The 22,030-nt window shown below is 50.0% G+C and overlaps 10 protein-coding genes across 10 annotated transcripts; 3 read left to right on the top strand and 7 right to left on the bottom strand.

Annotated features, from left to right (window-relative positions):
* Positions 1 to 936: 936 nt before the first annotated feature.
* Positions 937 to 3,145, bottom strand: N7473_010564 (uncharacterized protein; the record flags this gene model as incomplete). The annotated part of the gene is made up of 3 exons (XM_057156503.1): positions 937 to 1,766; positions 2,283 to 2,581; positions 2,928 to 3,145. The coding sequence occupies 3 exons, from the start codon at positions 3,143 to 3,145 to the stop codon at positions 937 to 939; spliced, it is 1,347 nt and encodes a 448-aa protein (XP_057005158.1).
* Positions 3,146 to 3,670: 525 nt separating this feature from the next.
* N7473_010563 (HIG1 domain-containing protein) lies at positions 3,671 to 5,162 on the top strand. Its single transcript, XM_057156502.1, has 2 exons — positions 3,671 to 3,795; positions 3,888 to 5,162. The coding sequence occupies exons 1-2, from the start codon at positions 3,755 to 3,757 to the stop codon at positions 4,675 to 4,677; spliced, it is 831 nt and encodes a 276-aa protein (XP_057005157.1). The 5' UTR covers positions 3,671 to 3,754; the 3' UTR covers positions 4,678 to 5,162.
* An 834-nt stretch (positions 5,163 to 5,996) lies between these two features.
* N7473_010562 (uncharacterized protein) lies at positions 5,997 to 6,463 on the bottom strand (the record flags this gene model as incomplete). Its single annotated transcript, XM_057156501.1, is given in 2 exon segments — positions 5,997 to 6,311; positions 6,326 to 6,463. 2 exon segments carry the CDS (start codon positions 6,461 to 6,463, stop codon positions 5,997 to 5,999), a joined length of 453 nt encoding a protein of 150 aa, XP_057005156.1.
* A 3,708-nt stretch (positions 6,464 to 10,171) lies between these two features.
* On the bottom strand, positions 10,172 to 10,639 carry N7473_010561 (uncharacterized protein; the record flags this gene model as incomplete). Its single annotated transcript, XM_057156500.1, has 1 exon — positions 10,172 to 10,639. The coding sequence occupies one exon, from the start codon at positions 10,637 to 10,639 to the stop codon at positions 10,172 to 10,174; it is 468 nt and encodes a 155-aa protein (XP_057005155.1).
* Positions 10,640 to 11,335: 696 nt separating this feature from the next.
* N7473_010560 (transcription factor SPN1) lies at positions 11,336 to 12,803 on the bottom strand (the record flags this gene model as incomplete). The annotated part of the gene is made up of 4 exons (XM_057156499.1): positions 11,336 to 11,585; positions 11,647 to 12,125; positions 12,180 to 12,262; positions 12,332 to 12,803. The coding sequence occupies 4 exons, from the start codon at positions 12,801 to 12,803 to the stop codon at positions 11,336 to 11,338; spliced, it is 1,284 nt and encodes a 427-aa protein (XP_057005154.1).
* Positions 12,804 to 13,339: 536 nt separating this feature from the next.
* Positions 13,340 to 13,686, top strand: N7473_010559 (uncharacterized protein; the record flags this gene model as incomplete). The annotated part of the gene is made up of 3 exons (XM_057156498.1): positions 13,340 to 13,429; positions 13,487 to 13,553; positions 13,649 to 13,686. The coding sequence occupies 3 exons, from the start codon at positions 13,340 to 13,342 to the stop codon at positions 13,684 to 13,686; spliced, it is 195 nt and encodes a 64-aa protein (XP_057005153.1).
* A 590-nt stretch (positions 13,687 to 14,276) lies between these two features.
* On the bottom strand, positions 14,277 to 15,715 carry N7473_010558 (putative nucleoporin; the record flags this gene model as incomplete). The annotated part of the gene is made up of 3 exons (XM_057156497.1): positions 14,277 to 14,375; positions 14,438 to 15,093; positions 15,163 to 15,715. The coding sequence occupies 3 exons, from the start codon at positions 15,713 to 15,715 to the stop codon at positions 14,277 to 14,279; spliced, it is 1,308 nt and encodes a 435-aa protein (XP_057005152.1).
* A 540-nt stretch (positions 15,716 to 16,255) lies between these two features.
* Positions 16,256 to 17,466, top strand: N7473_010557 (coiled-coil-helix-coiled-coil-helix domain-containing protein). The gene is made up of 4 exons (XM_057156496.1): positions 16,256 to 16,351; positions 16,440 to 16,667; positions 16,770 to 16,902; positions 17,025 to 17,466. The coding sequence occupies exons 1-4, from the start codon at positions 16,332 to 16,334 to the stop codon at positions 17,121 to 17,123; spliced, it is 480 nt and encodes a 159-aa protein (XP_057005151.1). The 5' UTR covers positions 16,256 to 16,331; the 3' UTR covers positions 17,124 to 17,466.
* Positions 17,467 to 17,774: 308 nt separating this feature from the next.
* N7473_010556 (acyl-CoA-binding domain-containing protein) lies at positions 17,775 to 20,105 on the bottom strand. The gene is made up of 4 exons (XM_057156495.1): positions 19,513 to 20,105; positions 19,325 to 19,438; positions 19,183 to 19,255; positions 17,775 to 19,082 (listed from the first exon to the last, which is right to left on the bottom strand). Exons 1-4 carry the CDS (start codon positions 19,526 to 19,528, stop codon positions 18,125 to 18,127), a joined length of 1,161 nt encoding a protein of 386 aa, XP_057005150.1. The 5' UTR covers positions 19,529 to 20,105; the 3' UTR covers positions 17,775 to 18,124.
* A 138-nt stretch (positions 20,106 to 20,243) lies between these two features.
* On the bottom strand, positions 20,244 to 21,821 carry N7473_010555 (putative GABA permease; the record flags this gene model as incomplete). Its single annotated transcript, XM_057156494.1, has 1 exon — positions 20,244 to 21,821. The coding sequence occupies one exon, from the start codon at positions 21,819 to 21,821 to the stop codon at positions 20,244 to 20,246; it is 1,578 nt and encodes a 525-aa protein (XP_057005149.1).
* Positions 21,822 to 22,030: the final 209 nt, after the last annotated feature.

The raw sequence follows: 22,030 nt of genomic DNA, 5'->3' as shown, positions 1-22,030 counted from the left end.
GCTATCCCGAACTTCCGAGAGAAAAACCTGTTACGGAGTCTGAATATATTGAGCTTCAGAAATCTACCGCCTAAGATAGTCGATCTAATTAAATCCTGCTGAATATTGAACAAAATAACAAGTCCGATCCTGAATCTTAAATTTGCAGATGTGTCATCCGTGGATTCAGTCTAACATTCCCTAAGCCATTATAAAATATGCTGTAGAAGGTCCCTATCTGCAGACTAAGTGAGTCTCTCGGGCTTGAGATCATTCATGTAAATTTCCCCCACGTGGTTCTCCAGCTCTTTCAGTGCATTGCGGAGCTCCAAATCGTGCGCCCATCTAGTACGCATCTCCGTCATCGCCATATTGACAACAAAATTATGACCAGTCGCTATCATTGACTTTTTTGTCTGCTTCAAAAACCGATCCCAACAGTCCACAAGATCGACATCTATGCCTTTCTGATATTTATATGCCTTTGTAGCGCGGTTGTCTCGGTGCGAATACCATCATTGACCATTGTGAACCGTTTCAAGACGTTCGGTTCGGCATGTGAAAATATCCCCCGCGTGAAGGGAGGGTGGGAAGAGGGGGAACATTTACGAGGATATACGTCGCTAAAGGGTTGAGATATAAGAGATATCTTTTTTTAAGTAGGTTATGAAAAATGATCTATAAAAGCAACTCGACCTTTCTTTCAAGAGCATTGGAAAGGGCAAATATAGCAGGACCCGGGCAGGACCCGGTTGTGCGAATTGTATTGAACATCCCCTGGTATGTGGTGTAGAACGTGAAATATTCTCTATTGGGCAAATTCGCTCTATCTACGCTCAATGAACATGTCACTGTTTGGTATCAAAATCCTGGACCAGGCATCCGCCTAAACCTTGACGCCTCGTTCCAGGTATGCTCTTTGATCAGATTCCGACGGTGTTGTGCCGCCTCCTCCATTCACATCGGCCAGTCATCTGTTCTACGGAAGATCTCATCCACGAGTTCACGAGGCAGTCCCGCCGTAGCAAGAGCCTTACCCGCTTCCTGCGTCCACCAGTGATGCTGCTGTGGCGGCACATTTCGAGTCGAACATATGCGGTAGTGTGGATCAATCAGATACATCTTGATTGAGCGATAATGCCCGGGGAGAGTCGCATCCATCAGCTGAAACGGTTCGACCCGGTACTCCAACACGCTTGGAAACGTGATTAATCGACCTTGTGGAGTTACGACGGACCCGATGTCCTGGTATGATAACATCCCGTGATAATCGCTGGGGAGGTGAAAAGCGTTCTCGAATCCCAGAATACTTCCTACTGCCCAGAGCTCTTCCGCGTAATTTTTGCCACATCGGTGGGCTCGTAAAGTGCGGGGATCATAGTCCCTTGTGGTATATAGTTCCTCGGCGATTTGGTAGAAGTCTCCAAAGAGGGTCGTGTTCTGTCGGAATGAGATCTTGGGGAAGGTGGTGTTTGAAACGTCGTAGGCGAAAACGGCGACGGCGGCGATGTGTTCGTTTAGTTGGCCGTCGAGCTGCCAAGAGTCGTTGGTGTATGTGGGATTCTGGGGGGTGAGTTCGACGTTCTCCATCTCCACCGTGATTTGCAGGCCTTGCTTGCGGAAGGTGTCTTGGAGAGAGATCGTGTAGGGGGTGTGTGGAGGAGTAAGAGGCTCGAAGGACCGCTGGTTCGGATGCCGGTCATTTCGGTGACGAACGATGTCGATGATGGCTTTATCGTTGGGTCGATTGGTCTTCCACTCCTCGTACGAAAAAGCGGTTCCCGGTTCTGGATGTTTGAAGCGTAGCAGACGCTTTAATTTCTGTTCAATGCTCCGCTACGGCTTGGAGTCATCCTCCATCCAGTCATCTAGGGCCGCGATAGGGCTTTTTGAGCCGTCCTCTGGGAGTTCTAGATACTCCTTGGCTCTTTTCCAGAGGTCCGAGTCCGGCGGAGGCAGCTTCTTGTCTAGGTTGTCTGGCACGTCTCATAGCCCATAGAGCTGCCCTTGCGCGTGGCGGTGCTTTCTTCTACCCTTCCTCGTTTGGTCATCCTTGTTGCTCTGTAGCGCTTCTTGGAATTCGTGGTACATTTTTCTCCTGTATTTGGTGGGTACTCTGAAGGCGAGCGCCTATTCGGGAAACTCATTCTCCTATTCGGCCCCGTAGGTGATGATTCGTAGGGGAACCGGCCACAACTGCCCCTGATTGTCTTCATTATCCCAGCCACTCTGTCCCTTCACCAAACAATCATTCTATGGCTTTATTGTTATGGAGATGAGTTTCTCAATGGTCTGGTATAGACCCTTAGGTGCCGGGTGCAGGTTGTTGATGTACGAGGTGATCTGCACCTCCGTCCCGAAGTCGTGGAGAAATTCCACCTCGCATGGAAGGTATTGGTAGTTGGAACTCCAGTGGTAGAACTTGGACTTGTCACCATGGGGAGGGCCGATACCCCAGCATGGACTGCCTAATCTCTCTATTTTCCCCTGCAAGTACTGGGAATTAGTCCGTCGATCGTAAGGCTTGGGCGTAACCTTCACATCTCGATAGGAGCCCAGCACGTTGTCGAGGTCCACTTGTCCTCCTTCCGTCAAGACCAGGCTTCGGCATAAACCAAGGGAAATAACAACGGGTCAACCACAATCAACACGGTTTCGGACAGCCAATCTAAGATCCGTCGTTCCTGCTGCTCCGCCAATACAGCCGGAACGGACCCTCTAAACGCAGCACTGAGAGAGTTGAGAGTCTCCGTATCTGCTTTGCACACGCAGGATCTAGTATTAAGTGACACGAATATGGATCTGGCGATTTTCGCAGAGATAAACCGCTTTATCGCGCAGCTCTTTAACGCACCATTTCCACGCCTTTTCGCTCATCAGTGGGGTTGTGTCAAAGGTCTCTTGTTTCCATTCCGCGACAACCTCCATCGTCGAAAATCTTCATATACCACGCAGGCCGATCAGTGAGATGGTTCATCACGGCGACCATGGTTAGCTCGCGGGCCGTGACTGCGGGGGCCTGTCGCCACTTCACCACTCCGTGCGCAAAACGGGCGTTGGAAGGGAGTTCATAGTGGACCGGGATGTCTGCGAACCCTAGGACTCGGAGCGGACCGTGGCCCGTGTTGTCGAGTGCGATGTGAACTTGCTCTGTCGTTTCACTCATGAGGAGGAATTTGGTCTGGTTGGAGCGTTGATATCCTCAAGGGGGGACAATGAAAGATGATTGATTGCGATATGGACAGGTAGCCACTTAGGTAGCACTGTAGCCTTAGATGCAGGTGATTGAATCAGGGTTAGTAACAATAGATAGCTAACTAGGGTTGTACCCAGTCAACTAGTTAGTTAATTAATGTTCCGTGATTCCCGCCCGAGCTGGGTATTCTATCAACTAGTGAATCTGATTTCGAACCGTCTTGGAAACTAAATACATAGTGTATGCATGTAGATATAGTAAGGACCAGTCAAAAAGTAGTAGCGCCGTCTTATCCTTCAACCAACGTCATCGTCACGTTCCCCGACAGAAACCCTTAAGATTCCAGAGATGCGAGTGGAATCCGAACTTTGTCCGAGGTTCAGCCGGCCGACAGAACCGACAGAACGCCGCAGCAGATCCCGCGTGGTCACTGGTCACGTCATGCTTATCTGCTTTTCGGGTTCTCGGCCTTTGCTCGTCCTGCTTCCTCAACAACTTTTAAAAGCCCCAATTCCTCTCCAATCATCCCCTCATTCTGTTTTCCATACATCACACATACCCACACACCACACATTCATCATGAAGTTGCTCACCAAGGAAGAAGAAGACGCCCACTACCGGTATGATGATTCCCTGGCAGGCAGAGCGGCCTCCAATCCTTTCCGAGTCTTTCCCGCATCATGCCATACTGACAATCCCCTTTTCTCAACAGCTCCGTGGTCAAGGGCGGCACTATCGGTGGCCTTCTTGGTCTTGCCGGCGGTGCAGCGGGCGTCATGCTCGCTGCGCGACGATACCACACAATCCGTAACCTCACCATCCCCATGAAAGCCTTTTTGGTGACCTCATCCGGTACCTTCGTCGGTATCATCGCGGCCGACCACGCCTCCCGGGATTTCGAGAAGCAGCAAAATGCCACCAGGATGTGGTACGAAAACCGTGAAGACCGTCTGCACGCTGAAGAGTTGCGCGGTCTGAGCTTCACCGACCGCGCTGTCGCCTTCGCCCGTCGGGAGAAGTACAAGATTGTCGGCGCCACCTGGATCGCCTCCATGATCGGTTCATTCGTCCTGGTCGGTCGCAACCCGTATCTGTCGGGTCAGCAGAAGATCGTCCAGGCCCGTGTGTATGCTCAGGGTCTGACTCTGGCGGTGCTTTGCGCTTCTGCGGCGTTCGAGATCTCCGATCAGCGCAAGGGTCGTGGTCTCCTTGATGCCGCTAAGAAGAATAAGAAGCAGCAGCTTGAGGATGCTGCAGAGCCTGCTCCTGTCCATGCCGGCAACAAGGACCAGGGTGATCTCTGGAAGGATATGGTTGCTGCGGAGGAGCAGCGTCTCAAGTCTAAGCACCAACCCCTCCATGTGAAGCACGAGGCGAAGGAGGAGGCTTCACAGTCTAACTCCGAGGACTCTCAGGCTGAAGAGAATTCCGAGTCTGAATCCGAACCCGAGTCCAAGGAGGAGCCCAAGGCCGAGAAGGCCGAGGACAAGAAGCAGGCTTAAATCTGCATGCCTACAGCGACAGCGACAGGCCTGCCTTGCCTTTTTCTCATGTGGCACCGCCACACCATTTCATATCAACACGGCTACTTCCTAGCGTAATGTTGCCCCTTGAATGATGATCCATTCAACCACCCCAGAGCCTATCAGGCTTTATGAACCCACAATAGACTGCGAGACAGGATTAGGGTTTCTTCCAAGAGGCTGGACCATTTGGCTTCCCTTTTTGTCTAACCCTCGCACATATTTTCTGCATTTTTTTTTGCCGGGTGTTTAATTCTTTTTTTTTCACCCCATGTCTCAAACGGTTCATGCGAGCCAAAAGTCTCCCTGCTATATTTTTGTATGATACTTCACAAGCTGGTTTTGGGATCTCTTTCTCTACTCTAATGAATGATATATATCCCCACGATGTTACTTTTTTTCCCCCTGATTTTTCGTGGTATATTGAGTGTTAATTGTCACGTCGCAATTCCAATCAATTCAAGTATAATCTATGGTATTATGCTCATCAATCCAATTGTAGAACGCGGCTCATCATTTTCAGATCCGTGGGCCGTTCACGGTCCAGTTTCGAAAGCTTGGCACAGATCATCGCATCAACATGATCTGATCGATATGCATGGCCATGCTCCGTGGCGCGTTCGTGTGTGGATTTGTTTAATAATGGTCTATTTTCCTGCTGCATTTGTAGAATGGGATAATAACTCAGCTGGGAGAGTGCACGACTGAAGTAAAACTCCAGTTTCTGCTATCGTGAAGTCGCCAGTTCGATCCTGGCTTGTCCCATTTCTTTTTTTGTCTGGTCTAGTCGATAGAACGTGCATTGAGACCTCCAAGCTCTTACTTTTTGCTCCCAGGAATTGGAATTGGATATGATGTGAAAAGCCACTCTTGACTCTGTGATCTGACTGGGATCATTCACCATACGCACACCAACGGGCTCTAAGATTGCATTTCAATTGTTTCTTGGTTTAAAAATCTCAGAGAATGAGCCCTATAGTAACTATGATTCCCATGATGATTTGAAAGAATAGAGGGACAGACCCGCGCTTAAACAATCAGTATCGCTTCATTAAATGCTAGAATTTCAAAAAAGCCCTTCGAGAACCTCAGCCTGCCGAGCTGCCCAATATTTTCTCTTCTCCTACCAAGCAGTGTCAATCGGGATTGGATAGTTATGACTATATAGGGCGCGGTTTCTATAGAACCACTCGACCCATGCAGTGTAGATATGGTGTGGTGGAGCTTTTCTGTGTTGTTGAACCTCCCAAAATCGGTCATTCTTTCTTCTATCATAAAGAAATGTCTGCTCTCTTCGTTCATTGCATCACGAACGGCCTCGAGACTGGCCCCGAGATGAGTTGTGTTATGCTCATGCTTGACTCTCCCTGTTGCAGGCTCCCATTCAAACCACCATGGCTGTTGTTGTAATAATCGGTTGGGGACATAGAATCAACGAGCATGCTGAGCCAACTCTCTTCGACCGAATCTTGGTTTTGGTCTCTCATACTCTGCTCCATCTTCTTATCAAGCTCTGAAGCGAGCCCTTTCTCCGCCTCGAGAATCTTGTCGATCTCCTTGCTGCCGGCATGTATCCTTTTATCATAAAGACGCAAGAAATTATCGGTGCCAATCTTTTGCAGCATACGTGAGTCATGCCAGATGATCCAAACTCTCTAAGACGGTCGATATGCTGCATTGCCCGGTAGGCATCGGCTGGTCCCCGAAGATCTTGGACCATCAAGAGCCGTTCCAAGATCCAAATATAGGCCGCTCCTTCGGTCATTGCAAAATAACAGCTGGTCTGATCCCGTGGTAGCCGAAGAAAAGGGGGGCAGCCACCGGGAGAGCAGGGACAGCGACAGTTATCAGGACTCCAAATACCTGCATTATGTGAAAGAAGTTTCGCAATAAATGTAAGATCATCTGAACAAACTCGTAGAGAGGCTGAGGAAACCTCATACTCCGATTGTGCATAGCTTGGAAAAGAACGGAATATCATTCTGGTATATGCTGTGTGCAATGCGGATCGTCCTATGTGGTTTCGTATATTGATCTTGCAGCCTTGTGTCAGGATTTCGTAGCCGACATCATACTGGCGCTGCCAGATTGCTTCCATAAGCGGACTGTGGCCTATAGAATCGAATCGATCAACATTCTCAAACCCTGCATCAAACAAGGCAATTGCCGCTTCCCTGCTATATGCCTCATGAAGTAACGTGCTTTCCTCGCCAGGGCGAGACTCATGCTTGACTACTGCATGCTTGTCTGCACCTAGCTTGAGCAAAACTCTGAAGCGCTCAGGTTGAGAGTGCCTGACACGTGCACTCCAAGTGCTGGCAATGAGATTGGTCATTTCGTTTTGTAAGAAATCCGGAGAAAAATATTTATGAGCACGAAATAACCGAAGTGCCTCTGTCATCATATCCCATCGATCCCGCTGCATAGCGTGGCGCAAGAACTCCAGATGTTGATCTTTCAAAGGCTTTGCACCGGCTCTCAGAAGAAGCATAACTGACTCTAGACAGCCATAAGCTGCAGCATATACCAATGGGCTGTTGCCTTGAATGTCACAGGAATCGAAATCTGGAGATAAGTCGAGCAGCATGGAGAGAATTTTAGGTCGTAGAACAGCCATGTGGACTGCGGTCTGTCCAAGAGAGTTGCTTCCCTGAAGCGATTGGGGGTTTTGCAAAAATGTGGAGAGTTCGGCCACAGATCCAGAGAGGATGGTGTCTATCAGATGAGTCTGCCCCCAAACGCCTGTACATGAAGTTGGCAATTAGACAAAACCGTCATGACGCCGAGTGGCATAGCATTTAGTTTCACCACAAGCATTTTTAGAGCATTCAGTAAGAAACTGAAGGAGAAATGGCTCTCCATATGTAGCTGGAAGCTCGTAGACCTCCTCTTTAGACATAGACAACGGTGGTTGGATGAACGCTCGACTAGATGAACTAAGAAGGGCTTTCAGAGGCACCTGGGAATGACAGGACATGTCTGCCGAGCAATCATAACCTACAGTCTGTAATTCTTTGAGTAACTTCAAGTGAAGTCCCACTTTGTTCCAACCAGCCACATATGATAAAAGACTAGACCGATTGGGCTTCTTAGTCTCTAAAGTCAAGAGAGGCTCGCTGTAGGCGACGTAATAATTTACGGTACTTTTGTATGCATAGGCGCACCACATGTACACAGCAGCTTCAGAAACGCAACAACCAAGTCAATATCGCGATTGGGATAGCTCAACATTCTCTGAACCATGTCAGTGGAAGACTTTTTCCTGAACTTTGAAGTTCCTGAACGTACCTCAATCCAAGTCAGCCCGTCTGGGAAAACATCCCATGGAGAGACTATTCCAGCACGAAAAAGCTCCAATAACTCCTTACAAAATGATTCAGAATCTGATTGATGCACATGCGATTTGTAAAAAAGTTGGAACCCAGGTGAAGTATTTTTGACCAGTTGTTGAACGTGAAGACTAGGGTGACTGAGAAACCGTAGTTTCCCCACGTTATATCTAGGTCCATTTTTAAAGCCCAGAATAGGCCGAGTCGAGAAAGTCCCATAAAGTATGCGAATTGGCGTTTGTTGTTTCGCTTGGAGTGTGATGCAGGCCTTCTTGTGAGCACACGCAGTGGGATGCCTTCAGCTAGTGTGTCTGTGGAATCAACCAAAACTCCACTTCTCGATGACAGAGTATTCATAGTAGTGGTTATCGTCTCCATGTAAGCAGAATGTTGCCACTGACTCAGGACTAACTTCGTGTTTGCCATCGTATTGCCGGAAGTAACAGCGGTCTGGAACAGCAACAGCTTCTCAATATAGTCGGATAATACAGAGAGGATCTTCTCTAGAGTTTTCTCTTGTTTCAAGCTTTCCAACGCTTTGCGACTCCTGGTCATCTTTGAGTCACCGTCCACTGCTGTCACATTTGTCACGATTTTATCAAGTGAGACCATCTGTAAGGCGCATTCATCGATGATCATCTGGAGCATGGGGGAGTCCTGAGGAGAGAAGTGGTGATGATCGATATGGGCCTGGACTCGTTGCAAAGATTGGATGAAGAAAAGCAGGTGAAGATGAGTAGAGCGCAGCATTTCCGGGACCTCTTTGACACTTCGTAGATAACTTTTCACCCGGTTGAATACTTTGGTAGTTGATTCCACGACTTGGACCGTTGAGGCGATAGCACCAACTACGACCAGTGCTTCAGCCATGCTCGCCAGAAATGACTTAGCGCCAGCTATAACTCATACATCGCGAAGCATAGGTCCATCATTTAAGATTGTAGGAAGGACAGGTCAAGTTGGAAAAACTAGGATGAGGTGTTTCTATCTCTGTTGCAGAAAATTGCCCAGGGCACTGTGTGAACCTACCCACTTGCCAAGGTAGGTACCCAAATCACTCCTCACTTCTCATCTGGGGCCTAAATTGATGATTCGGATAACATAATCTTCAGACAGTATGTGAGCCAGAAATGCCAGGGCACCGATAAATTGTGTCATCACGACGGCAGATATACAACACCCTACCAGGGTTAGTCTAGAATTAAAGACTTCATGTCCTTCGGCTAACTTAAACAGTGACTGAGGAGGGTCTCATTCTGTTGGGATTCCTTTTACATTATTCAACTGATATCTATGTAAAGCTCTTAATAACCCCCTGCTGACTCTGGTTAACCGCTGTCTTTGCAAAGCCGGGCAACCTCGCTTCAAATCCCAACAACTTGGATTCCTTGATTAATGCCACCATTCAACATGATTTGCTGCGAGATCGATAGTATCGCGTAAAGCGTTGTTGGCAGCTATAGCCTTGGACTATTGAAGACGTGACATGGGTGTCATAGCTGAGCAAAGTAACTCTACTAATAGGCTCACAGGGCACGATTTTTAGGATCTCATATCGAGATAGCTCAGGGTGCTGAAGGTCTGGGCCCGGTGAAGATTATTAGGTGTATACCTAGACTACGCAGGGTCAATATGCAGGAAGTAGACTACCCTCGCTTAGCCCTCTTGATGGTTTTCTTTCTTCGACCACATCTGAAATAACCCTTCATCAGTATGTAACGTATTATTTTCCAACAGATGGAACTCCAGTCGGATATTTCATCAATGAAGTGCAGGAGGGACCCAGGCATAAGGTAAAAATTATCTTCTGATGTTGGTGTTTTAATAACAAGCGCTTCATTCAAAAAGGAATTCTTCAGTTGCCGATCCATTCAGCCAAATAGTCAGCTCTTTGAAAGCGTCAAGGTCGTTTTTCGCAAGCGAAATATCAACAGAAGAGTCATGCCAGTGGTGCGTCCTTTTGGTAGCGGTATTGTGCAATGACTCCTCGATATATCTGCACCTATCAAAGTCGTTGAGAATAAGCGTACCGTCTTCGTCAAGCAGGATGTTTGCAGGGTTGATATCATTATGAACAATTCCAAGCGAGTGGAGATGCTTGATGGCCGCTAAAATGCCTTGTAGTCCACGTTTCATATGCTCCTTCACGGATCCACAGGAACTTGAAACGAAAGCGACATTGTTAAGGTGCTGAGGTTGACTGTCTCCAGTAGCGTGGAAGTATATCGCTTGAAACACAGCCCAGAAACTCGACCATGAGTCTCCATGTAACCATAATAGATTGCAGTATTCAGATGGGGATTCTTGCGAAGAATCTCGCATGTCTCAACTTCGCGACTGATTTGCTTTTCAGGATTTCCATTGGCATACGCGAGGAGACTTGGTGTTTTCACATAGACTGCTAACCAGGTGGTATTGACTTCTGGACCTCTATCCTCGGTTGAAATTTGCTTGAGTTCCTGAAGATCGTCCAACGTCTTTGGCATGTCTAATCGATTCACGCATTTTCCGGAATATAACATGCCGTCTTGCTGCGCAAAAACCTGGACGTAGGAAAACTTCATGTTCCCATCAATCCGTTTGAAGGCCTCGCCCTTCTGTAAGATTTCCATTTCAACGTAGATTATCGGTTCTAACAGGCCATTGGATGGAAGGCTGCAATAGCTGGGCAAAGAGGACCGTAGACTGGAAGAATTCAGTTCGAGCCGATGCCCATACCCCGCGGCATGCATTAATGCCCGATTCTGCTCCAGTTCGGTCCTTTGCCTCTCGAACTGCTCCTTTCTCCATGAGGAATTTGCCAACTGTGGTGTGACCGGCTCGTGCTGCGAAATGCAATGCTATATATATATGGCTATTGTTCTCATATGTGGACAAACTGGGTTGGATATATCATGAACCTGGTAAACCTGACCCCAGAAATCCTATAGTTCGTTGAAGAACTGCTACCACCTAAGGTATGACTCCTCGTTACAAGGTATCGCGATAGTTTGGAAAGAGCTAGGTAAATCAGATATGCATGAACGTGTTTCAAAATAGGGTTCTAGAAGATCTACTTGAACGAAGTGGTGAAACTGATTTGGTTCCATTCCGTAGTAGGTGGAGTATTTGAAATGTTAATCTTTGTTGCGGCACAGATAACCTAAGTACACGCCCTCAAGCTCAGAGAATAAAAGATCCCAACCTATGCCGAACGCCAGGCGCACCATGTTAGAAAAAAAATTGGAAGTCGTCCGATAACGATAGGAGACCCTGAAAAGAAACAGAAGAAAAGAAAGAAGTATGAAAATATGAGAGACGATCCGATTTTACCGACGAGAACCCTTCTGCGCCGCATTGTTACGGGCTTGCATCTTGCGGAATCGGTCCTCGCCGCTGCTGCCAAGCGGTCGCGCAAACTTGCTCTCTTGAACTGCAGTCTGTCGTGGCACAATGGTGTAGGTGACATTGGTGCGGTCGACACGGGCACGATTGGCAAGACGCGGAGGAAGCTTCTCGCGAGCCCGAGCTTCAGCAGCAACAATCTCGGCGGGAGTCTGGGTGCGCTTGATGATCTTGCTAAAAGAGTTATTAGTAAACATGATGGATATCGCATGGAGAAAATGATAACGAAACGTACGTAGGATCAAAGTCAGCCTGCTGGAAAACGCGCTTCGAGTAATCATCGCTGCGCTGGAGAATTGGCCGTGTCCACTCAGCCAGCAGCTTCTCAGCCATATCCTTGATGCGTCGCTCGGTACGCTTGCTTTTGGTATAGAACACAACGACCTTGCCAATTCCGCTGGCTATCAGAGCATCTTTCTGGATGGGGAGCTTGGCGAGGGCGGTTAACAGGTCACGCTGGATATTGTATGCAGGCATAGAGCCATCGTCCAAGGGCTCGAGGAAGAATCGGACGGCCTCGAGAAGGTTAATCTCGGGGTCAACCAAACTGTTGATGTACTGGTTGCGGTTGAGGAGCATGATAACCTCGGGAAGAAGCTTGAGCTTGTGCATAGCGGGCTTGCCCTCTTGACGACTAATGGCGTCCATCTGTGCGGCGTGGGTCATGCGCTTTCGCATGTCTTCAATTTCAGCATCGGCCATAGCTTCAAGGTCCTATTGAGACGGTTAGCGAGCGCATAAAACATCGTTGCATCCAATATTTCGTACAATGCCGTCTTGCTTGCGAGAGCGCCTCTTTCCAGGCTTTCGGATCGCCTCATCCATAGCACGATCAAGAGCACGGCGACGACCTAGAGTATCCCAATCTGTTAGCCCGAACTGAAACCAGTGTACCTTTCAATACCAATGATAAAACTCACGAGTCTCGGGATCTAGAGTCTCCTCATCCGTGTCAGGCGAGGCCTCCTTCTTCTTGCGCTCCTTGCGACGAGATCCATCCTCGCCCTCATCCTCATCCTGCGCGCGACGGCTCTTCTTCTCACGGCGACCCTCCTTGCGGCGCGAGCGACCCTCTCCATCATCAGCACGCTTGCGCTTATGGCGACCAATCAGCTTCAGGTTCTCTTCATCAATAGCCAGCTGGGGACGATCCTCGACATCAACGTTCTCGGGGTTGAAGTCCTCAAACTGCGCCTCATCGACCTCAGACAGAATCGACTCGTCATCGGAGATGCCACCTTCGTTATCGTCATCATCATTATCGCCGGCTTCAGCGATGGGGTCTGCAGGCTGCTCGGCCTCGTCATCGTCGGCGGCAATTGGGGTCGCGACTTTTTCGGGCTCCGGGGAGGCCGCAGCCGAACCGGCCTGGTGTTCGGGTGAAGCAGACATATTTCAATGGATATGTTGGTGTAAAGAGAGAAAGGACTTCAAAAAAGGTGTAGAGACAGATGATTGTCGAGTGACGCTTGGAGGGAGAGTCAAACGACGTTGAGTGAGCAGAGGCGGTGGTTATCGACGTAGGCTCCGGAGGCCTCTCTCCGAGAGATGGATCGCACGTGGAAAGTGTCAGTGAGTTTCGCTCTTGTGAATATGAAAAACAGCTCTAGATATGCCAGGAGAGAGCTTCAGGAGTTTGTAGAAAGGTAAGAGCAGGAAAGGGGAGCAGAAAGATGTAGAGGCAAAAGGTAGAGGCGGGCATCAGAGAAGGAGACAGTGTTGGTCTGTGCTCCCGTGATTTCTTTCCCTCCCCAAGTCCGCCCGACTTCCGCGGGTCTTCACATTACTTCAATCTTCACTTCCCTACCTATTCTCTCACTCTAACACGGCTCATCAACGACCTTTCTATTAACTCAAAATGTTCGCTCCAGGTATGTACCTCGACTCTTCAACTCTTCAACTCACTTCAACCTACAAAATTCGCAATCATGCGTTCAAACAAGACTCCATCCCACAGCTACCTAACAATGCATCGTCTACGTCTAGGCCAAGAACAGCTTTCCAAGGAGGAGATCCGGGTATGTGCTACTGCTTGAGCATGAAATTTACATGGAACAATACTGACTTCTGACCAGGCCGGTGAGATTGAGGCCAGCCAGACCGTCCAGATGGCTGTCTTCGGCGGCATCCTCCTCTACCTCTGTAAGTCAATTCTCATAATCGCGCGATCCTCGACAAGTCCTCCAAACTGCAATAGTTCTCCCATATTCTCGATCACATAGACTAACGTATTCCAGCCCCCTTCGCCATCGACTTCGCCCGCAAGTTTCTCTAAGCGCATCACCGCGCCCTTCCACCCATCTCTACCCTTCATTGCGCCATGACCGTCAAACCACTTTTGCCTTCTTTTCGTGCGTTTTCAGAGATTGGAAATTATGGACTTTCTTGAATTTGGGGTTTGTGAGATATATCAGCTGAGCTGGGAATAACCAAGAAAAATCTTTATGATTTTCTGCGTTGATGGCACTTCAATGCTATTCTGGCCTGCTGTATGAGATCAATCTCAAATGATGTATTATTATGGATTGTATACGCCGGGTTTCATCTGGATTTTTGTTTTTGAGTATAGAGGAACGGAAAATTGACCATGGCAAGATGCCACTTCGAACCAGCCCGAGGACCAGCGATCAGATAGATATGCCTTTAGTCTAATCTCTCTTCGAACATTACGATTTTAAATAGGCAAGGACAGGACAGAAACAACGGTATCCATCAGATTTGAAGGATTGTATTCAACTATGCATTATGTGATCGTCCCAAGAACGCCAGTGCTCCCATGCCCAATGATCATTCAAGTCCTCCGATGTGAAGAGATACAAATATCAAGGATCCAAGGGGATCCAAGCGCATTAGCAAAAAGCCGTCCTACTTTCCACCCAGCTTCTGCGCCTCTTCAAAATCCTTCTTTACTACCTCCATCTCCTTTTGCAAGTGCTGGATTTGAGCATGGTAATCGTCGAGAATCTGCAACGACAGCGATTAGTGGCTGAATTAGAGTTGAAATATTGTTGAGCTGATAAACCCACCTTCTTGGCTGTCTTCATGGTCTGCTCATCAATCTCATCCTCCCCATTCGTAGTCACGTTTGCCCCGGCACGGTCCATCTCAACCTGAAGACGCTTCGAGTGTTCGTGAATGGCTAGCATGCGAGCCCAAATTTCCTCGCCGCGACCATTTAGAGACGGGTCGAAGACGGAACGCTCTAGCTGGGTCAGCTTTTTCTTAAGCTCCTCCTCGGCGTCATCCATGGCGTAACCACGATTGCGCAGCATTTGCGTCTTAGCCGCCAGGGCTAGGCATCGCTTGCTCAACACAATATGCTTTCGGCGGGCATCTGCCACCTTGACCGAAATTTTCAGATCATGTCGCGAGAGCAGGTCGGTCAAGCAATTGTTAATTTCATGAAGGCGCGTCTGCAACATGGCAAGGAAGTCCTTCTGTCGCTGGGCGCGCTTTCCGAGGTCCATGAAGCCCTTAACCAGCACGGGCACGTATCCCGACCCAGGGCGCTTCCGCAAAGCCTCCTCCCATTTCGTCTCGTCGTCTTCAAAGCCAGGCTGGAAGAATGGGGCATTGTCATCGCCGACATGGTTGTAGAGATAGGCGCGGAATGGCGAAGATCGGATTTGGGCGTCCCACTTGTCCCTAACGATGGCAATTTGCATCGGGACAGTCCGGTGTACTGTTACCATGATGGATCGAGTTAGTAGGTGGGACAAATGATAGAATTCAAATTCAAGAATAGATTTACCTCCAGTGATCGCACGGCCAGGAGACCACAGGCTCGATGACAGGGATTGCTCTTGTGGCTGACCTTGTGGTTGGACCATAGTCGTTTGTCCGAACTGCGACTGCTGCGGCTGCTGCTGCTGCTGTTGTTGCTGTTGCTGAGGGGCCTGCAGGGTAGAGGCACCAAAGGCACTTCCACCCCCGAAAAGTCCAGACCCAGCTGCGGGCTGTTGCGTTTGTTGCTGCGGCGCAGTGGCACCAAACATACTCGTGGCGGGCTTCTGTGCGGTAGTCGAGCCAAACATGCTGGGCTGTTGCTGTTGGGTGGTTGAACCGAAAGCAGAGGTAGCCGGTTTCTGCGCGGTACTCGAAAACAAGCTATTTGTCTGGGTTGTCGCCGGGGTGCCGAACAAGCTGGGTGCCGCCGTGCCTTGTTGATTCTGAGGCGCACCACCGAACAATCCTCCTGTACTGGTTCCAGTGGTTGTGCTTGAGCCGAGAGCAGGGAAAGCGCTGGGCTTGTTGGCAGCGGCGCCAAAGGGGCTAGCAGTCTGTGTATTGCCGAATAGAGACATGGCGGATGGTTTAGACGAGGCGCGAGGGAATGTCGCAAAAAAAAAGCCCGTTCAATTACTCTTGAGGATTGATTTGCGTGATTGGGGAAGGCTGTCGCGTTTTATCGGACAAAATCGGATGCAGATCAAGAAGAGCTCAAGATCGCATTCCCCCGCAATTGGAGAAGAAGGTGGTTGGGTAGGTGAGCTGATGGGCGCTGGGAAGCTTCATGAAGAAGAGAACCTCATCGGAGCTGTGCTTGTTTGGGTCACGTGATATTTGACACCTGCCGGAATGGTTGTGAAGGACCACGTCAATTGGGGGAATTTTAAGGAAAGATGCAAACAGTCTAAATAGCCTAACTGTGTTTGAGACTACATATAGAATATTCTTCTGCCTATTTACCATAATGTCTGCCTATATCTTTGCCATTCGCCAGTCAAGGCTATATCCATACTTACATCTAAGTCCCTGCCCGGCGACCAGCGTGCTTACCTCAGCCCTCCCGTTCCACCAATCAGCGGGTACCCAAAGAAACCGACCTTTCAATTCCACCGCAACCCGCAGCTTCACGAAGTCCACTGCCCTCGTCAATTAGCCTCCCATTCTCCCTCATTCAGACCAGCCACCGTCACAATGGCTCAGCGAGACCCTCAGTATGCTTCCCTCCTGCGTCAATGTCCCCTTCCATGCTGTTCCGCCGCGCCAGGACCAAGACTAACCGCGCTATCCCTCGGCCAACAGGTTCAACCAGCATGTCCTCGTGGACACCACCCCCATGCCGGACCACATCCCCAAGGTGGAGGAGATTGGCGCCACCTCGGCATTCCTGAGCAGTGCGGCGTACTTCATTGGCGACCGCTGCAAGGCTTTCAACGACGATTTCATGAAGTGCAAGGACGAGGCTAATGGCCGCGGGGAGATCGAGTGCTTGAAGGAGGGGCGCAAGGTGACGCGCTGCGCTGCTAGCGTGTATGTATTTTGCTCGGAGTGTATTGGGGAAGAATCGAATGGCCGATTCAGTGACTCGGAGGGGATACGCAGAGCAGCTGACTGATATCGTTCTCACAACAGTATCAAGGATATCAACACCCACTGCCTCGACCAGTTCAAGGCCCACGCTGACTGCCTCGAGAATAACAACCACTACCTCTTCGAGTGCCGCAAGGCCGAGGTGTCCCTCAACAGCTGCATCTTCGACAAGCTGGTATGCATCCGATCCCCAGTCCATATCACATACCACCGAGGCTAGCAGCCAACACATGCATTGCACATATATATCCGAGTATCTGAAACTCAAGCTAACCTCCCTCTCTTTGTCTCTCACAGGGCCTGAAGAAGACCATCCCCGGCGCTCCCGAGAACCAGGTCCCCGTCCACCTGCGCCCCAAACAGAAGTACGCCCAGTACCCCGGACCGCAGTACTAAAAAGAATCGAGATGATACTCTCCTCACCCGGTTCAATCCTCTTTCACCAACCATCCCCGATTTCCTCGCCCGCCCTTACTATACTGCCGCCCAGGGCTTCGGCTTCTCTTTTTTTCCTATTTGTTTGTTCTAAACTAGATGCGCAAGCGGTCCTTGTGTTTCATCTACTCTGTCTGTGCTCGTTCGGTGTATGTTTTGTGTAAATATCTATTGGCATCAGGAATGGTTATGATTTCCGCTTGAAATGTGGTCTTTTATCGCGAATTGCGAAGTGCTTGGTATCTTGCTTTGCACAATCTAACTCGATATCCTGCTAGTCGCTTGGGACCGAGAAATAAATGGTGTTGTTAGGATTACTCTTCTCCAACGAGTTCTGGGTTACATACATGATACTGGCCCTATGCATGATGGAACATAACTTCAGTCCTTTCTGTTTCGTCTTTTGTCTGGTCGGATCAGCTTGCTGAGGCACAAGCTATGACATGCATCTATACCGTGTCCATAGAGGCTCAAAGCTACCTAGTCTCTCTCTGTCTGGCCTTCTTCCCAGCAGCATGCTAGAGAACATTCTTGCCCAAGAATTTTACGAACACAATAGAGGTTATCAGAGAAGTACTACTTGACTTATCTCAATAAGGCATCTTCTAATTTACCCCTCTACTTAGTCTATAGATATCTAAGACCACAATATACAACACTCAATATCAAACCACATGATAAAAGGAAAACCAAAAGAAAAGAAATAAAGAGAAGAAAACACCAGAGCCTCAAATTCGAACCCATATGTACAGAACAAAAGAAAATAGACAATACGTAACAGGTGTAACAAGAACTCCTCAAATGGTGACAACGAGGGGGGTAATCAAAATCGAAAAAGATGCAAAATAGCCAGCCAATCCCCAATCGTGATGATCCAATATCAACACACCAGTCGCAAGGAGGGTAGTATGAAGGAGGAGGCAAGAAGCAGGTAGGTATCAACCGGTATACATACCACAAACTTACGGCATGACAGGCATACGCCTAAGAAGCTTAACCCGCCCCAACCTCGCCTTAACACCAGACCACCCTTCCCTCAACTTCACCTCAAGTCTCCGATCCCCACGCATCCGCATCCAAATCAACAACACACCCAATAGGGCCACATCCCAAATAATCTGCCTTACAACAACCCAAAGCATCCACTTTAACCAAGCCCAAACGCCCGACCGACGACGATGCGCCAATGTGCGCGCCTCCATCTGCTCGCGGACAGCGGCTATTTCCGCCGTCATTTTGGTGAGGGCTTGTTCGACGCGCCGGCGCCAGCGGCTGTTTCGGGGGTGGGAGGGGTCTTGTGAGTCCGGGCCGTTTAGGCTTGTGCCGTCGCTGGCGCCGGAGGTGGATTTGTGTCTGCTGTGGGAGCGGGCGCGGCGGTCGCCGTGGGAGGTTGTCCGGTCTGTGCCAGTGTGTGTATGTGTATCTGTATTTGTGGATGCGTTGTCTGGGGGTTCGTATAGACTATCGCGGGCTTCTTCGTATTCTTCGTCTTCATCTTCGTCTTCTATTTCATCTTCGTTGAGGGGATCTCCAGATTGTCGACGGCGGTAATATTCTTCTTCTTCGGGTTGGCTGACGGGGCTGAGGACGCGGAGGCGTGAGTCGCGGGCATCGTCTGCTCGCATGTCTGGTCTTTCATATTGTTCGGAGGGTGATTGCGCGAGTCGTCCGCCTATACTGCCGTATGCGCTGCTGTGATGTTGTGATAAGGGTGGGACGCCGACGGCGTTGAGTGGGGAGGAGGAGGATGAGGAGGAGGCGTTGTATTTGATCTGATCCCAGACGAACTCGAGTTCGGAGACGAGTTCACGGGCTTCGGGGGTTTGTGAGGCATAGCGATGCATGGTGTCGATGAGGGTGCCGATGTAGCGGCGTTTGGCTTCGGTGCGCGTGAGTCCGCGCTGAGCGTACCAGGCGTCCCTGTTGATGCGAAGACAAGCGGATTCGTCAGTAATATGTTCAGATATCTAGTCTGTAGACGTGTAGATAGGATCCTGTCCTTTGCCATGAGACAACATACCACTTCTCGCACTCCGCGTGTACCTCCGGGGTATTCCCTATCGGACGATCCATGACACCCTCCACATCCCCCTCTACCAACAATTATAAGCCAATCCGCCTTCGATAAGTCGAACGACAGGTAATCCACAGGATAGACTCACCCATGCTCTGTTTATACAAGCCATATAGCTTCAACCGCTCCGCGGCCGGCGGGCGCGCGGTTCCCGTCCGGGGAATCCTCTTCACGGTATTCAAGGCATGGACGAAGACGCGATCTGCCACGGAACCAACGTCAGTACAACCCCGCAACCACAACACCCATCTGAATATATATTAGGATATCACGCACCTACTGAATCCGACATGCTGATGCGAGAAGAAGCGGTCCGGTAGTCTGCCCTGTCTTCATGGGAGCGGGGTCGGGCATCGGCTGGCGTGGACGAGCCTCATGGAGAGCGCGCGGCGAAGCAGAAAGGGAATAAGGAAAGAAGGACGAATGACAATGGTCGGAATGGGATGGAGGACAAAAGGGGTGCGGGTTAGTCTTTCGAGTATGTGCCGGGGCGTTTTCGACTAGGGAAATTGGATGTTGTCCCGTCGAGGATATGGCCGTTTAGTGTGCCTGTTTCCCTTCTTCTGGTAGTCCTTCCTGTTTAGGTCCCTGTCGGAAAAGGCAATGCTTTCCCGATCACGCATGCGACAATCGCCGGAGTTGAAAGGAGAGGATATTGACTAGATGAATGGTGATATTCATCTAGAAATGTTGGGATGAAGCGTGTGCAAGGCGTCTCGTGCCCTTGTGGAAAGGGCCGAGAAGTGGGCGTGTGGTGGAAGTTTGGGGGAATTTGGACCGCGGCTGTCGGAGAAGATCGTCAGGGCCACTTGTGATTCCCGCTGCCAACGGTCAACTAGGGAAATACGGGGAATAGGATATACGAGGGGACTAAATTATTCTACAATTGTATACAATAGGTTAGAATATTCAATGATGGACATATTTGCATAACACATATAATTAGTATACACAGAAAAGAAAATGAAGGTAGAACTGCCCCAGACTCTGCACTCTGGTGGATCATCTTAATTGCTGGGCATCTTCTTCACCTCGAGTATAGCATTCTCCGTATCCACCGCAGCGCCGTTCATAACCCCCGTTGCAGCCACCACTTCCTCCTTGGAAACTGGGGGACCAGTGAAGTGCTTGCGCGCATACGCAAAGTACCAGATGACACTGATAGCCGCAAACCCGGCAAACACCACGCTGGCGTAGTTCATCCCGGACGCAGTGACGGGCAGCGTGTACGGCATACAGAAGAGCACGACGGCCAGCACAATCCACACGACGGTGATGCCATTAATGATCCATCCAAATGAACCGAGCGAGTACGTGGAGCGCTTGACATCCTCACGGCCTCGAATCATGGAAATCAGAATGGGTAGGCCGTACGAGGTCGACAGACAAATTGTGGCCACGCCCGTGAACGAGTTGAAGGCAGCCGTGGAGCCAAAGTAGATCAATCCCAGGAGACAATCCACAACTGCAGACAGGATGATCGCCCACACAGGCACATCCAGCTTCTTGTTAACGCGGCGCCAGAGTTTGAATCCCGGAATAGCTCCATCCCGCGCAAAGGCATACGTGCACCGACTGGCCGCGGTCAACGAGCCAATACCCGCGAACAACATGATACCCAAAATAAGGAAGAGCAGACCAAAGCCACCGCCCGCGGAGCCAGTCACTTCCTTGAAGAGCGTTCCGATCGGCTGTCCACTCGCTACCTGGCGCAGGAGTTCCACGTTGGGCATCGCGAACAGCACGGGAATCAGATACAACAGACCCGTGATACCGGCTGCGACGACCGACAGCACAATAGCCTTGGGAACCTCGCGGTGCGGGTTCTGGACCTCCTCGCACATGGAAGCGACCATGCCATATCCCGTCAGCGTATACGCCGCCTGCAGCAAGCCAACGAAAAAGGCCCAACCAGCAGGCCATCCACTCTGCGACGAGTCATACTCGGCGAAAACAAACTCGCCTGAGTTCAAGTGATCCGCCATCGTAAGCAAAACGATCAAAATAATGATCACGCTTGCCGCGGTCCAAAAGATGCAAATCTTATTAATCAGGTCCAAATACCGCGACCCAAAGATATTAACCAATGTGCAGACCAGCATCACTGCCCAAAACATGAGCACCGTCTGCCACGCATTGGCGACAAAGTCCTCTTTCCACAGCTGGATCGCGCTGAGAATGAGCTGGCCACCACCGAAGATGATACTCAGTGTCACGGTCCAGTTACCCACGAGCGTCAACCAGCCATCGATAAAGGACATGAGCGGTGCCCAGCGGCGGGTGGAGAGCATTGCGCTCCAGTAATACACGCCACCGGCCGTCGGGTAGACGGCGCAAATCTCGGCGAGGGAGGCGGCGATGGCGATCGAGATGAGGGTGACGAAGACCCAGCCCCAGATGATGGTGACGGAGAGACCATCGGCCAGGGTGATGTACAGGGTGGTGCTGAGGCCGTATGGCGCGGCCATAATGGCGAAGGATAGACCGAGGATACTCAGCATGGACAAGTTACGAGGCAACTCGCTCTTGTAGCCCATGCGGGCCAACGCCTCGTCGGCGGAGGCGTCGACGGAGTGTTGCCGCATGGTTGAGTTGAGTGTGTGCCGAGAGGGAAGTGTTGAAGTAAATAGTAGAAGAAGTAGAACTAAGCAAACAGAAGAACAAAAGTAGTAGCAGCACACTACTAGACGCTAAGGACTAGGCACTACCGCACTAGGGCCGAGAAAGAGGAGTAGGGTTTCACTGTTGGGCCGTTGGCTGGTCCTAGTGAGCCGGAAGTGGAAGCGGAAGTGGA

This window comes from Penicillium subrubescens, assembly GCF_028828155.1.
Source record: "Penicillium subrubescens strain IBT 31985 chromosome Unknown utg000007l_segment0_segment0, whole genome shotgun sequence".
In the NCBI taxonomy this organism is placed as follows: domain Eukaryota; kingdom Fungi; phylum Ascomycota; class Eurotiomycetes; order Eurotiales; family Aspergillaceae; genus Penicillium; species Penicillium subrubescens.
This window is presented reverse-complemented; position numbering and strand designations above follow the sequence as displayed.